General features: G+C 51.2%; 1 protein-coding gene across 4 annotated transcripts in view; it reads right to left on the reverse strand.

Annotated features, from left to right (window-relative positions):
• The window catches only part of NFASC (neurofascin), a gene marked incomplete at both ends in the record, with an annotated part of 53,510 nt that extends 40,814 nt beyond the window's left edge, over positions 1-12,696 (reverse strand). For 2 of the 4 annotated variants that reach the window (XM_084275978.1, XM_084275976.1), the window contains 6 exons: positions 7,425-7,595; positions 7,738-7,860; positions 9,126-9,322; positions 9,511-9,616; positions 10,249-10,266; positions 12,603-12,696. In XM_084275978.1, coding sequence (XP_084132104.1) covers positions 7,425-7,595; positions 7,738-7,860; positions 9,126-9,322; positions 9,511-9,616; positions 10,249-10,266; positions 12,603-12,696 — 709 coding nt within the window. Of the gene's footprint in view, positions 1-4,466; positions 4,518-7,424; positions 7,596-7,737; positions 7,861-9,125; positions 9,323-9,510; positions 9,617-10,248; positions 10,267-12,602 lie in introns of all 4 variants that reach the window. The other 2 variants (XM_084275975.1, XM_084275977.1) reach the window with 2 other exon arrangements.
• Between the last annotated feature and the right edge of the window lie 1,366 nt (positions 12,697-14,062).

Genomic DNA, 14,062 nt, shown 5'->3' on the forward strand with positions numbered 1-14,062 from the left:
GGGAGCTGAGCCGCAGGGATGGTGCATCAGGAAAGCCTCTGAACCACCACCTCCCGCTGGGGCAGCACCTTTCCTGCCCACCCCTGCCCCTAGCACAAAGAAATGGGCTGAAATCAGATGAGACTTGGAAATACCGATGGACAGAACACGTGATGAAAGACAAAAGGAACACACAGGCACAGGAAGGGGTTACTCAGACAACTGAGGTACTTTGCCACAGAGATCTCCGAAATACAGAGAATCCCGGTGCTGTCTGTGGCTCTGGAAGCACCAGGCAGGTTTCCCATCCTTACTGGGAGCTGCAGGGCCTGAAAGGACAGTGCCCGTTAGAAAGGAGCAACTTAGTGCCAAAAATGACACGTTTCAGGACTGGACAGGAAAGTTGAACAGGAGAAAACCAAGGGAAGACACGAGACAGCTCTCTACAGATACACACAGTAAAGGTCTCTTTGGGGAGGGAATTAGTTATTAATGGAAAAAATTCCATTAATAAGTGGAATGATTAAACTAGATCTAGATCAGTGAGGACAAAACAGGATGAGATGGGCTTGAAAGCAGCAGTAGCAGCAACAGAGGTTATGAGATTAGGAAAGGGGACAGAATGGCCAGGGGTGGCATAGGTTGCTACAAATACTGGAGAGAGGCCACCCCAGTGCAAGGGTGGGATCTTGGGGCGCAGACCAAATCCTCTCCTGTTGCCCCAAAAAGGAGACAGCCCAGTGCACCCAGCACTGTGGGGCTTTTGGGAAGCCTCCACCTGAGCTCTGGTTGGGGGAAGGGGCTGGGAAGGAGGAGGGGAGGGAGAGCAGGGGCTGTCCATGGAGTTCCCATCACCCTGCCTTCAAGAAAGTTTGGAACCAGGCTCGCAAGAAAAACACCAACACAACCAACCCCACAGCCACACACACCCCCCCCACTGCTCCCACTGGTTAATCACCCGCACGTACTGGTCAGCAGATTAGTCAATTACTTGATTAATGGATTACCAGGCTGGGGAAATCTTCCCCTTACCCTAAAGGGCCACTTCTCCAGGCAGGCACACACTGTCTGCCTGCCTGCTCTGGAGAGGATCTCACCCTGGTTCAAATCAGCCAGCCCACGCTGGGGCTCTGCAGGGCTGGGGGGTGGTGACAGAGCCAGCAACTGGATTTAAAGCCAGTACTTCTTGACAGCTCCCATACCTCTGACCAGACTTGTGAACTTCTCTCTCTTCTTGGGTGATTAGGGGAACAGGATATTATTTTATAAGCCAACCTTGGCTTTTATTAACCAGCAGCCTGATTGAACAGGCTGACCATTTCGTTCCCACCACAACACCCACTGACTCAGGAGCCTGGGACATCACTAAAAGAGATAAGCAGCAGTGCAAGCTGAATTTTACAAGCCATATATTAATGATGAAAATTAAAAACAAGGGAGATAAATTAGTATCCTATCCACTTGTTTAATAAACAGAACAACAACACTGCATGGCTGATAAGCTTTTTGCCTTAGCATGGCACTACTAATAAATGTTTTGCTACTTATAATAGGGAGCAGGCAGAAATTCTCCCCCAGCAGAGGTACTGCTCCAGCTCTGAACTCGCAGCAGCTGCAGCTGGAAGCTGTCAGACAAATAGCAACATCTCACTCATCTCCTTGGATGGAACAGAACTGGAAAAATAAATCCCATGGCTATTTATTTCTGCCCAAAAATAGACTCTGCTTCCAATATGGTGCTGCTGTTGTTCCTGCCTCTATGAAACTGGACCTGGTCAGCTGTGAATTGGTTACCCCAGAAACAGCCACTTCTCACCACGGAGCAGCCAAGTGCCCCCTCCCCACAGTCCTGACCTGTTGGCATTCAAAACCTGTACATCAGCTTGCGTTTCTGCTGAAAGGTGGTGCTAGGAATATGCACATACACATCCCATCTGTTTGTCTCCTGCACAGCTAGCCAGCTTTACAACACCCCAAAGGAAAAAAGAAGAAGAAGAAGAAAAAAAAAGAGAACAAAACAGACTTTCATTTCCATTTTTGAAGATAGTGAGAAACTTCTGCTAATACAATATTCAGTTAACCTGTTTAGATAATTTTCCCTTCCTAATTACAGCCTGTTTGCCTGGGCAATTAAACTTTGCAGTGGGAAAATCACTGCACCCATAAGCTGTGAGAAGAAGGATGCAGTCACAACTCCCAGGATTAGCCTGGGCCTCAGGTACACTTTGGGCAAGTGCCTCATGACCCACTCGTGCCCCACATCCACACCAGAAGGTCCCATGTCCCTGAAATGAGCTGGGGTACAACCATCACAGACTGGTAGGGATGGGGACTCACAGCTCCTTTGCTGCACACCCCCAGCCCACAAAGCCCAGCCCATCACATTTCTCTGCTTCCTCTGGAACTGAGCCCATGCCATAGGGACCAGCAGCCCAAGGTAGACAGCTTGAGAGTCCCAGATCTCCCAAATGCCTAAAAGACCTGGGAGGGTGATGTCTTTCTTCCCCACCTCGCATTCCTCAGACTTCTTGCCTTGCTGCAGCCGGTTCCAGCAGCCGGTACAGCCAGACAGGTCATTCCATGGAGAAACAGGGGGTTAGAAAGAAGAAAAAGGGCTGAGGGTAAGAGTTTTTTTCACCAGTTCATTAAGACACTGCCAGCCTGAAGCTCAGACTTGCACAAGTGCCTGAGTGGGCAATTTGAATCCACCAGGCCCATAAAATATTCCAGGGGACATTAAATGCAAATAGCCCAGACAGCACAAGGAGCAGGCAGTTTATTCTTTGCATCTACCAACAGAAATCTGCAGAAATCTATGAGGGTCTGCAGATCTCATTTTCCTGTGTGACTATTGAGCATCCCTTTTCCCTGAACAAATACGTGCTGTGGGAGATAAAGACCTGCATGAGCACCACGATGACTCTCCCTCCTAAAGCAGCTGTGCAGATGGAAGCGGTGCTCTGCCAGCATGAAGGCATCCCCTTCAAATACAAGTGTCATTCATGCTGTTGAGGTGAAAAATAGATTTACAGGATAGCTCGTCACTGGATTTCTTTTGGTCACTGGCCCTGTGTGGCTGCGAGGGAGGCATCTCCCCCAGCTCACCTCTGTTTGAGGTGTGATGCAGTTTACACATTGAAGCCAGTTTTGCTGGCAATCTCCTTTCACAGTTGTTTCTAGAAGTATTTTCGAACCATGCCCAGCCCATTTGCTGCTCCCAGCACTTCCCTCAAGGCTGATTCCTCTGCTGAGCCTTCCCCAGCTGTCCAGCATCCTCAGAAATCTCCCATTCCTGATGCCTGGGCTGCCCTCTGGCACGGGAGGGCTCTCCCCAGACACAGGACCCTCACCTGGCACATTCTCTCATCATGATCCAACTCTCTCTGCACTCCTTATCCCCAAAAGTCCCTGGGAAAGAAGAAAATGTGCTCAGGGTCGTGCAGGGCATAAACCAACCTGTGGCTCTGGGTGGAAGAGGAGGAGACAGGGTCTCACCATAGGGCACGGCTGGGGACCAGCACAGGGCATGGCTGGGGTTGTCCCCATCCCACTGCCACACAACCCTGCTCCCTGTAAGCAGCAAGAGGGGCAGAAAGGAAATGCTGCCCAGAGCAGTGCCTGGCCTTGGGGCAGTCAGACCCCGTGGTGGTCTCTGGTGAGGTGTTCAATCTCTAGCAGTGCCCGTGCTGCCAGCATTGCTGGCAAACAGCCCCATCTCCCTCCTCCCTTCCAAATCCCAGCCACTGCCCAGCTCTGCCCACATTATCCCACCACATCTGCGATACTTCCAAACCATCCCCAGGGCAGCGGCTGTGCCCTGGGGAGCCATGCTGATTCATGCCTAAATCATAATTTGTAAGTTTGGGATGGGCAGGCTCCAGAGGTCATCTCCCTGCCCAGACAAAGGGCAAGAGCCTCACAGGAGCATCCAACCCATGTACAACCTCACCACAAAGACACAAAGCGCTCAGCTTTTGAGGAAACCAAAGACTCCTTTTTTTTTTCCCCCCTTTCCTTTCCTTTTCTCTCCCAGTCACTGCCCATGTTTAGCCACAAACTCAATAGATGTTCTTTCTGAGGAACAGAGAGAAGAGAGATGGTGGGTCTTCTCTTTAAATCACGATCTCTTCATTGAGGAAGCAAGCCAGGCTTGCTCAGCCACACAGCCTTTCACACGTGGGCCAGATCCGCTTAACCCAAAGCTCCTCGTATCCAGTTAATTAGCTTAAAACTCAATAAATCGAAGATGTCAAAACTCTGAGGTGATTTTTTTGTTGTTGTTGTTGTTGCCATTTCAGCTCGTTTTATCCCACCCATTTTTTGCAAAGCTAACCCACCAAGGGGGACACGGGCACACAGGGGGGTGCGTGGGCACAGGCGATGCTGCGAACGCGGCGGCTCGCTGCCCGGTTAGCACGGGAGATGAGTGGGGTTAGGCAGAAGAGGGTTAAACTGGTGAAGGTCTCCAGAAGCCAGCGTTGACTCACCACTGTACATGTCAGTGTAATTTCGTAAAGACGTTTCGTTATGGGGTTTCTCTGCAATAAACAAAAGACCGTGAGCGTCCCGAGTGCCACGCAGCGTGCAGAGGGGGGGGGGATAGGCAGTGCTGGGGAGTGGGGGGGCAGACAGGAAACAAAATAAGTTCCCAAAACACAAGAGCAATGAGGACAGGCAACAGCAAGGATATAAAAGCACTCTGGGCACAGCTGCCTTTCAGGACAAACAACATGACAGCAGCAAAGGAGAGTTAAAAGAAAGACTGTTTTCCTCCTGCAAGATGGGAGGACAAATGAATGTATGAAAATTGTATCACCAACAGTTCCTTGAAGTGTTTTGCTTTGGGGTATAAAGACATTTGTATCTTGGAAAAAAAAAAAAAAAACAACCCATCAGCTCAATTTGGAGAAGAAAACATTATTTCTCTCAGTTTCTTACCTATAAGGCAAACATATTCTGGCTACTTATTCCCAGCATAAAGCAGAGATTGGACACAGCTAGGCAGCAGTGCAATGATGCAGAAAGGCATGGTGAAGATGAACAAATAAAAATAATGATAATAATTAGGCTGTAAAGGTATAATCTGCTGTAAAATCCCTTTTAATTATAAGATAATTAAAGTAGATTGTCACACACAAAACACCAGCTCTTCAACAACATGCTGCTCTCTTATTGACAACCAGCGCCAGCCATCCCCTGGACTTGAAGACAGCTAATTGCCACCCACGCTCTGTGAGGAGGTAGGGACTGCCCTGTCCTGCCCCTGGCTGCTGCAGGATCTGCCTCTCACCATCACCCAAAACACTGGTTTGGTGCCTGGGAACATGCTGGGTTCCACCAACATGTGGCACAGCCATGTGAGGGCATCATCTGCCCAAAAGGAGATGCAAGACCACCATACAGTCGTTGCCCTGAACCTCAAGTCATCAGCCCAGCAGATGCCCAAGAGCTCCTGGTAACAGCAGAGCAATGCTCTACAGGGAGAGGCGATGGTGTATCGCTTCCCTGAGCCATTGCAATTGTCTCTTCTTGCACCCATGGCAATCCCATCCAAGGGGTTTTCAGTAGCTGGCAAACTTTTATCTATTTATTTTTTTTCAAGACAGCCAACGCTCCTGGCTTTAGGCTGAGGTGGTTCAACAGCTTGAGACAAACACAAGCTCATCTCCTTTGAACACTGAATACATTATTTTTTGTATCATAACAGATGAGAAATTAGAGCCTCAGTTCTTTAAATTATGAGGGCCCCTGGGGTGGCATTTGTATCTGATAACACACCAGACATTGCCAAAGGCAAAGTTAAGAGAGGGTCCAGTCTAACCAGGAACCAGACATTTCCAAAGGCAAAGTTACAGAGACAGTCCAGGCTAACTGGGAACCAATTCTACATAAGCCTGGGAGCAAAAGGCTGTGGTGGCATCTGAGTGTAGCAAGAGTTTGTAGCTGTCTGCACAGAAACCTTGCAGGGTTTCTTGCACAGTTTTTCTACAGCTTGGCAAATATGTCAGGCTGAAGCCTTTGGGGCTGAAATGACCCCACCATTGTTTGCCAGAACCTCCCCAGCTCACACTGGTTAAGGACTCAGTCTGTCCCTAACAGGTTAATGTTGGCATCAGTTGACCACCTCTGTAAACAGCTGAATGACATTCAGCAGGAATTACCTACACACAGTCCCCACCATAAGCCAGAGCCCATTTATAGTATCTATATTGCTGACTACTCACGCTTTGCACAGAGGAGAAGCTGTCACACAGAAGTACAAAGCATGCCAGGGCTTCTGGCTTCCTCTGTTGCTTTCAGGCCACTGGTGTTGGAACACTTTGTGTTACTTCTTGTTTCAGCTGCCTGCAAGACCAGCTCGAGCTCCTGGGGCTGGGATTCAGGGGCACCTTGGCCTGTCTCAGGCAAGAGCCTGCTCCACGAAACCCACCCTTCTGTCTGCCAGCACAAGCACACACCACCCCTTCCTCCCAGTCTGACCTTACTGGGAACAAGAGACTGCTCCTGTCTGATGACTGGGGCCCACAGATGTTGTTTCTGTGTCGCTTGCTGATCGTGCCGGTGCTCTGCATGTCCCCCACCATGAGCATGCCCATGCTCTGCAGGACCTGCACCAGCTTCATGTCCTGCAGCGCTCAGCTCACATCCCCTCTGCCAGAGTCCCCACCAGCCAGCTGGCACGAAATGTGTTAGTGTCAGGGCTCACCTTCCTTCAAGGAGTCTGGTTTCTAGAGAAGAGGCTGCTCCTGCCCATGGAAAGGCTTGTCCCATGCCTGGAGAGAGCCAGGCTCATGATCCTGCCTTCCCTCAAGACAATGCTCTTCACCAAGGTGAAGCTGAGACCTCTGCCTGTCCCAAGCACATCCCATGCATGCACACGTGGCTCAAGGCCTTCTGTGAGCACATCCCAGAGCCATGGAGCTAAGCAGCAGCTCCTCCTTGGTAGGTAAATGTTGAGCTGTGCAAGGCTGACGCATGTGCAGTGCCCCCCGTGCAGCTCCAGCATGGCCAGGGCTCCCTGTGAGCCCAAACCTGGAGCAAAGCCAAGGCTACTTCCAGCTTTTCAAGTGAGGGAAAGATCACTTGATCTTATACAGTTCCCTAAAGATGGGGGGGATCACCCCATCTGTGCTGAAGTGCTTTCCAACACAGTAACTCAGTGATACAGGCACCAGGTTACCTCCACAGCCCTTGAGCCACAAAGGTGCAGAGCTCTGAGATCCAGCAGGAAGGAAACCAGCCCCTCCTCCCTGCCAGATGAGCTGTGTGACTCTCATTCCTCATCCAAACAGGTTCCTGCACTATCCTAAACAAACTGAAGGAAGCCACTCTTCTTTCTGGTCAGTCTCAGTGCTGTCAAGAGCAGGAACAAGGTGTCTGGAAGGAGAACCCTGCTCAAGGGAGGCCAGGGAAGACCCCCCCTGGGTGATCACTGTGACACTTACTGGTTTTCACCTTGAGGGTGTAGGGGTTTTTCTGCTGGATGGTGTGGGTGAAGTGGAAGCGCGCGTTGCAGCTGTAGTCGGTTTGGGCATCCTGCAGCATGACGTTGGAGAAGTACAGGTCACCGTTCTGGCCCTGGGAGACACGCTTGTCCTGATGGATGGGCTCCATGGCTGCAGGGGAGCACAGACATTCAGAGCAAGGCAGATCCTCTCGTGGGGGATGGGCAAAGGAGAAACCCCCCCCACAACCCAGGCCACCCATGGAAAGGCTGCCCAGAGGGTTCAAGGTGGGAAGGGGGTTGTCCCAACTCACAGCTGCTCATCCAGAAGATGACAGGAGAAGGCAGGCCGGGTGGTGGGTTGCACTGCAGACTGAGTGGAGCACCTTCATCCACCTCTATCACATCCACCTTCTCCTTGGGCCACAGGGGAGACTCTGCCATAAGAAGACACCATGTGAGCAAGGCAGGAACTTTACAGATCTCTTCCCACTGGACCTGGCCTGGTTTCAACAGAGTGGCCTCAATGCAAACTTCAGTTCTGCAGCTGTAAGATCCCCTTAAATCCATACTGAGTATTTCCCTGTTAGCTGTAGCCATAAGCCCCACATCTTCATCCCAGTTCTGATATCAGGGGTATCTCAGTTCCAATAGGAGGGCAGCAGATCACTGGAACAGCTTGCCCAGAGACACAGTGAAGGCCCAATCCCAGAAGATATTCAAGGTCAGGTTTTATAGGGCTCTGAGTGAGCCCAAGAACACAGAATCACAGAATTGTAGGGGTTGGAAGGGACCTCAATACATCATTGAGTCCAACCCTGCCAAAGCAGGGTCCCTAGGACAGGTCGCACATGTCAGTGTCCAGACGGGGCTGGAATCTCTCCAGAGAAGGAGACTCCACACCCCCTGGGCAGCCTGTGCCAGGGCTCTGTCACCCCTACTGTGAAAGAAAGATCTCCCTGCTTATCCAGGGGGTTTGGACTAGATGACCTCTAAAGTTCCCTTCCAATGTTACACATTCTATGATTCTACATCTCCGTCCTGAGATGTATCCAGTGTTGGGTGGACCCCACCGCAGGTAACAGATGAAGCAGGTTGAGATGTCCAAGCACTGGGTATTCTCCACACAAAATCTCATACTATGCAAACAGTCTCTGTGCCATTGACCCCATCTGGAGTCCTGTGTCCAGGTCTGGGGCCCACAACACAAGAAAGATATGGAACTGTTGGAGAGGGTTCAAAGGAGGACACAAAGATGCTCAGAGGGCTAAGAGAGAGGAGAGAGGCTGAGGGAGCTGGGCTGGTTCAGCCTGGAGAAGAGAAGGCTGTGGGGGGACCTCATTGCAGCCTTCCAGTCCCTGAAGGGAGCAGAGAAACAGGAGGGGAATCGGCTTGTTAAAAGGGTAGAGACTGGCAGGACAAGGGGGATAGATTAAAGCTAAAGGAAGGAAGGGTTAGATGAGATATTAGGGGGTAGTTTTTTACAGAGAAAGTGGTGAGGGGCTGGAACAGGCTGCCCAGAGAGGGGGTGGGTGCCACATCCCTGGGGGTGTTCAAGGCCAGGTTGGCTGGGGCCCTGGGCAACCTTGTGTAGCTCCAGGCCTGGAGGTTGGTGTCCCTGCCTGTGGCAGGTGGGTTGGAACTCTGTGACCCTTGGGGTCCCTCCCAACCCAGCCCAGTCTGGGATTCTATGATTACTCACTAGAAACCTGGAGGTGGATTTTGCTGGAGAGAGCAGTGCCGTAGTCGTTGCGGGCGAAGCACTGGTACTCGCCCTCATAGTCCTCTGGCCGCCCCCCGCTGTGGAAGTCAATGACCAGTGTCCCTGAGCGCCGGCGCATGGACACTTTGGGGTCCTTCGCCACGTTGAAGAACTTCCCGTTCCGTGTCCAGGAAAAGCTGCAAACACAGAGGTTGGTTTTGTAACCACGGACCGTATCTAGTTGGGGAGATCCTTACCTGCACTGCACAAGCCAACAGACAGGTTATTGGGTGGTGGAAATGGTACAGCTTGACCAGAGGGGAGCTCCTCCAGTGCCAGCTGTGACCAACAGCTTCGGTGTAACAAGGGCTGGAGATGCACTCACGTGGGCACAGGGTTCCCTTTGGCTTCACATTCAATGAAGATATTATCCCTAGGGTCAACGATGTAGTCCTTCACGGACTGCTTGGTGATTGTGGGGGGCTGAGGCACTGCAAAGCAAACAAAAAGGCATGAGGAGGGTTGTGCAAAGAGTGTTAGACCCCCTCTCTGCCATCCTGCAGCCGATCCTGACGGGATTCCAGCTTCTTCCCCTGGCTGGACGTGCAATTTGTGGTTTAAAGCCCTTCAATGCCTGAGGAAATGCTGCTCCTCAGACCACTAGCACTGCTCAGACTCTTTCGGCATCAGAAACCCCTGTTCATTGGTACTGTGGTCTCATTAAGAAATGTCACAGTTACATCTCTCTGCTACCATCTGAATGGGACCGAAAGGCATCTGAGCTGTGCAAGGCAGAGGAGCCTCCTCTCCCCTGAGATGCCACGTTAACAGTAACAAGCCTCTGCAGAAACACTGTTTGCATTGCAAAGACACTGTCTGGCTGCTCGACCTGCTCCAGGGAAAGCAGCAGAGCCCAAGCACTCCTTCCAAGCTGCTCCAGCACTTCCCAGCCATGCCTGGCCCTGCAGGAGAAGCGGCTTGTCCTGACTTGGCTCCACCATATGCCAAGCAACCTCCATCCCCTGCTCTGTGCAGCCCCCTGCTCAGTCCAGACCCTTGTGCCCTGTTCCGGCCATGCAAAGGAGATGGACGTGTACATGCAGAAGGTGAGGGGAACACTTACATTCACTCTGAATATTTGCTGTTATTTCCCAAGTGCAAGCATAGTGAAAAAAAAGAAAACAGGTTAATTGAAGAACAAACCTACATACATCACACACACAAACATGAGTAGTTATTGCAGGGCTTGCAAAGACTACACACAGGTCATTTTCTGATTCAAACATGTTCTAATCTACCTATGTACTGTCCATGTGGGAGAAGCTGGTGCTGGATGGTCCTGTTAGGGACAAAAGAGGGCATAGGTGTATTTGCATCGCTCATCTGTGGGCATTGGTGGCCCTGTGGTCCAGCATGTTACCTGCAGGGGTTAGCAACGTTCCCATCCCTTATCCATGGCTGGACTTACCCTGACCCTCCCCAGTTTCATTCCCCTGGGTCAGAAGCTAATTCATGCCTGATAAACCCTTAGCTGGATTTTTAGATGATGCTCAAACTCAGAGAAGCTGCACATAATATATATACGCACACACAAATATACGTATATATACACACACACATACACACACATACCTACCTACCTACCTACCTACCTACCTATCGCCCCCAGGATAGGGGTGGCCAACATTTTATGCAGAAAACTTGCTAGGGGTTAGGGTTGGGGCAGGAAAAAAGTACCTAGGCAAGCTTAAAAGAAAGAGCAAATAGTGCAGCTGCCCCGACACATGGTGGGTGAGGGCTGTTCCCTCTGCCAAGACTGGATCCTGAGGCTTTGCCCATGTGTCTGCCCTCTCCTGAGCTGCTTCTGCTGGTCAGGAGAGGATGACAAAGGGATGCTCTTAGTTGCAAGATTTCCCACCAGTGCTGGTGGGGATGATGCTCCCACGTGGCTCAGTGCTGTGCAGGGAGGAGGAGGAGGAAGAGGAGGAGAAATGGTGAGCTGCTGCAAGCTGCCTTGAGTTTTCCTCCACCAGCTGTCAGTATTACTCTTGCTTTCCTAAGGTCACGTTACATTTAAGTAGCAACATCACTCCTTTCCTGATGCAAAGCACAAGAAATAAAGACATGACAGAAGGTGGAGTGTTTGCAGACCCATTCAGCTCTCCCTAACCCACTTGCCCCTTCTTCCTTCTTCTGCCTCTATTTCCAGAGGCTACAGCTGTTAAGAGCCAGGCCTGAAGGAACCACTGAGCTGTGTCCATTGAACAAAATTCTCATTGCTGGGAACAAGAGCATCCTGTGCATGTTACAGGTGACTCCAGGGGAAAAGGCATTTTCATTTACAAACATCAGGAACTCAGACTCAAGCCTTGCACAGACAAGGCATCGCACTGGGATCTCCTCCTTGGTGCTTTCAAGTTACACAGCTAGCTCTGCAAAACAGAACTTTCACACCTCCTCTTTGCAGTTCTTTCCAAATTTCAGCCCAAAGACATTGCCTCAAATCTGCCCATCCCGTTTCGCTGCCCAGAGTCAGGGGTCAGCTGAGGTACCATGGCCAATGCACTTAGGACTCCCCAGCGCAACAACCCGCAGGGTGTAAGTTTCTCCCACCAAGAGCAGCCCTGGCACTTCAGCCTGAATTCAGACCCCAGCAAAAAGCTTTTGCTTTTCCTCCTAATGCACTGCTCACTGGAGGATTTCTGAGCATCACACTGTCGGAAGAGATTCCCTGCAGCGACAGGCTGATCATTACTAACAGCCGCCACAGGAGAAAGCTGGGACACAAAGAAATTATGAAACTGGTTTCCAGAAGAGTGGTTGAGCACCTCCTGTCCAACCTCCCATCTCAAGTGCATTCAGAAAAATCTGGCCTTGAAGATGCCCCCTCAGCAGAAACATCAGCCCATTTCCCCCCACCCTCCTCGCTACGTGTCCCCCAGCTCTTCTGATTAAAACATAACTCCCATCTCATAATTAACTCAAAAGTCCCAACAGAGAGAGGAGAGTCATGTTGCTCTGCAGGACCTGCCCGCATCCCCAGTGCCCTCAGGGTGTTGGATCGTGGTGGCATCTGCCCGAGCAGATGAGCAACCAGCTCCATGAAGGAGCATCCCCCAGTCTGACCGTGCTCTGTAGGAACACCAGGAATCCCCAGATGCTCCACTGACATCCATGTGCTACAGACTCGCCAGGACCCGATTTCCTCACCAGCTTGGCTCAGATACTCTGTTCCAGGCTGACAAGTGGCTTCAAGACCTTCACTCAGCTTTTTGGGACAGATTGTCTAAATCAGAAGGGGATTTGGGTGACTTTGGGGGGGACACGTGGATTAAAAAGCAAAAAATAGCCCCAAAGAAACACTGGAAAAGAAAACCTTAGGCTGGACCAGGAAATCTACCTGAGACATGCACATCTTCACTCTACCTCCTTGACCATTGCAGCAGGAGTTTTTTAGAGGAGGAAACCACAACTTACAATCCAGAGGGACTTCAATGGTGCTGACGAGGTGATGAAGGTAGAGAGCCAACGCTACTCCTGCGCAGTAGAGGTGATGTCTTTGCATGACCATTTTGGAGGCCTGGGCAGGGTCAGGACCTCAGTTGTGTCCCCTGGGGCGAGCAGAGCAGCAGCACACGCAGGCAGATCCTCAGCTGCAACACAAACACAAACCCAGCCGTCATCCAGCTGCTTACAGCTCCATTTCTGTCTTCTTCCTGCAGAGAGGGAGCGTTTCCAATCCAGGAATATTTGTACAAAGGGATAAGGAGGTGAATAGTAGCAGAGATATTTTGCAGGCTCTGGTGACCCAGGTCCAGGCCCCCAGTCACTGCCTTCCCAACCCCTGAGTGGCTTTGCCAGCAGAAAAATCTGCCTTGCAGGGTTATTTGTGCTCAAATCCTGGGGAGAACTCTTGGAAGGAAGGAACAGGACCCCACTGTCACCTGGGACTGATGGCAAGCTCCTCAGAGCAAGCGAATTCAAAAGCAGCAGACAGTTCCCACAGGCTAAAATGGAAAATAGTTACTTGCTTTTTAAAAAATGAATATAATTTTATGCACAAGAAATACCTTGAAAACAGCCACTCCCTCCAGCAGGACACTATGATGAGCTCTGCCTCTACCTGCATCCTGGCAAGAGCTGGGGCACCGAACTCCAGGGACTCCCTCATGTAGCCAAGAGCCTGTCACTGACCCAGCACAGCTCTAGCTGGAGTTGGGGCACGGCAGGACCTTTCCAGATCAGTCTCTAAACAACCCCTTTTCCAACCACGCTCCAGCTGCTTCCCTCCCCAGATCACCCCATGGACTGAACATAGATTAGAAAAAAACAAGAATGAAAAGGAGGATAAATTATCCCATCTGTCCAATAAAAGCTCCTGTAGAAAGGATGCTGCGACCCAGAGTTGGCTTCACAGCTGAGTTACGAGTCTCTGTAATAGAGTTATACAAAGGGCATCGGATGCACAGACAGATCTCTTGGCTAGGAGTAAAAATAACACCAGGGCAGCAAGGAGTGGAAAATCCCCAGCCTTGCTCCACACTGCTCCTCCCTGGCCCCTGTGCAGGCTTTGGCCCAGGAGGGATGTCGCCAGGCAGGGGAGCAGCACGGAGAGGCCATTTGGCAAGCAAGGAGAGCCCCTCTTCATGAAATGTAAATAACCAGCCGCAGCCTGTGATGCTGCTGCCCCTTCAGCTGCTCCCGAGCCCGACACGAAGCAATTCTGGGGGGAGGGTGGTGCAAAGAGGGTGGGGGGAACATACAACCCAGCACAACAGACAAAACCCAGCGAGCGCAGGGCTGCGGGGGGGAGAGGAGGGAGGGATGCTCTGGGATCTGCCGGGAATGCTGCTGGGAGCCAGCGAGGAGCAGATGTCACAGAAAACAAACAGCTCTGACACACGGCCCAGGAAGCTCTCCTGAACCCCAGACAGGCT

The sequence above is a fragment of the Gallinula chloropus genome (genome assembly GCF_964237585.1).
Source record: "Gallinula chloropus genome assembly, chromosome: 27".
Classification (NCBI taxonomy): Eukaryota; Metazoa; Chordata; class Aves; order Gruiformes; family Rallidae; genus Gallinula; species Gallinula chloropus.